We start from the raw sequence: 1,327 nt of genomic DNA, 5'->3' as shown, positions 1-1,327 counted from the left end.
AAAACTAATTGAGATCCGACCTTGAAATTTTAGTATGATATTTTTGAAGGTATAAACTTTCGAAAAATGCAAAAAAAATCGATTTTCTTAAAATTTCATACTGGATAGGCCCCTTAATAAATTAAAATTATGATAAGAAATGGTTAGTTGTAAGTGTATCGAAAATGCGATTATGAATGTGAGTTCCCGTATGTATGTGCTACATACATACTTTGGGCGACGATGTGTTGACACTTTCACAAGTTTGCACTCAATTCTAACAGAGACCCTCCATCAAAAGTGACTATGCTAGCCAAGCACGTATTGGGACATGAAGTGATGGCCTGGATGCCTTTTTTCGTTATGTACCGTTACCGTAGGAGAACTTCTGTTCTCTTACGATCATGGGCACTGCCACTCATTTTACTTTGCCCCATAATTCACCTGTTCGATTGTACGTTCTGACCTGTACTTTATTAACGTCGTAGTTTAACGAGAATAGGAACCGGACAAGTTTCTCCCGTGGTAACGCGGTGCGTTCAGTTCTCATCGTTCGCTCTGCGTGGTCAGTTCGAATCAGTTCGCATCGCATCGATGCAAACGAATTCCGCTGGAAAAGAAACGGAACGAACGTAACGAAAAAAAGGAGGAACGGCCGACAATCGCGTAATACCGTTCGTTCGTATTCACCGGAAGTGATTAAAGCATCGGAAGTGCAAGATGAGACTCGCGTTTGCCTTGGCCGTAGTCGCTGTTACCTGCATCGGCGTAAGTACCAACTCAGCGAAAGTTCGATTGAAATTCAAGATTAATAAATGTATTGAGCACGCGTGAATACATGTATCAGCTCCGGTCGTTAGACATTAATCTTGATGCAATCTAATTAAAAAATTGAAATTCAGTTACTGCTGTATAATTATTTACTGATTGAATGCCGATTCCTATGCATCATCGACATAATTCTATTAAGTATCATGACGATGTTATAATATGAAAATTCTCAGGATTAATTCTAATTGCAAGAATTCACTTCTCTCTTCTAATTAAGAATTTATTAGTGTTAATGTATGGTCGTATATCTTGATAGATTGAATGCGTCGAGAGCAGAGCAAAGAAAACAACACAATTATCTTTACAAAGTAAAGAGACGAACGTCGTGAACTTTATGAGAATACTGGTGATGAGGCTCGTATTTGGAGTCGCATCGTCAATGGGACTTGGTGAAAACCTCTCCGAGGTACTTGGAGGAATTTTTGTACCACCCGGAGTAGACGATTACTCTGATTACGGCGATGACGAAATAATACCAGGCTTGTTTTAATCAAATTACGTGGTATTTGTATACAAA

At 39.0% G+C, this 1,327-nt stretch overlaps 1 protein-coding gene across 1 annotated transcript; it reads left to right on the top strand.

Moving 5' to 3' along the window:
* Positions 1–241: 241 nt before the first annotated feature.
* LOC108630007 (uncharacterized) lies at positions 242–1,320 on the top strand. The gene is made up of 2 exons (XM_018033051.2): positions 242–747; positions 1,067–1,320. The coding sequence occupies exons 1-2, from the start codon at positions 700–702 to the stop codon at positions 1,298–1,300; spliced, it is 282 nt and encodes a 93-aa protein (XP_017888540.1). The 5' UTR covers positions 242–699; the 3' UTR covers positions 1,301–1,320.
* Positions 1,321–1,327: the final 7 nt, after the last annotated feature.

Source organism: Ceratina calcarata, unplaced genomic scaffold (genome assembly GCF_001652005.2).
Source record: "Ceratina calcarata isolate Rehan_Ccalc_2016 unplaced genomic scaffold, ASM165200v1 scaffold61, whole genome shotgun sequence".
Classification (NCBI taxonomy): Eukaryota; Metazoa; Arthropoda; class Insecta; order Hymenoptera; family Apidae; genus Ceratina; species Ceratina calcarata.
The sequence above is the reverse complement of the archived record's forward strand: the minus strand, read 5'-3'. Positions and strand labels throughout refer to the sequence as shown.

What these genes read in the sequence shown, in the direction of transcription:
- LOC108630007 (XM_018033051.2), top strand. Translation starts at nt 700, where the DNA reads ATGAGACTCGCGTTTGCCTTGGCCGTAGTCGCTGTTACCTGCATCGGC. An exon ending in TCGCTGTTACCTGCATCGGC is followed by an intron (nt 748 to 1,066) that starts GTAAGTACCAAC and finishes ATATCTTGATAG; the next exon opens with ATTGAATGCGTCGAGAGCAG.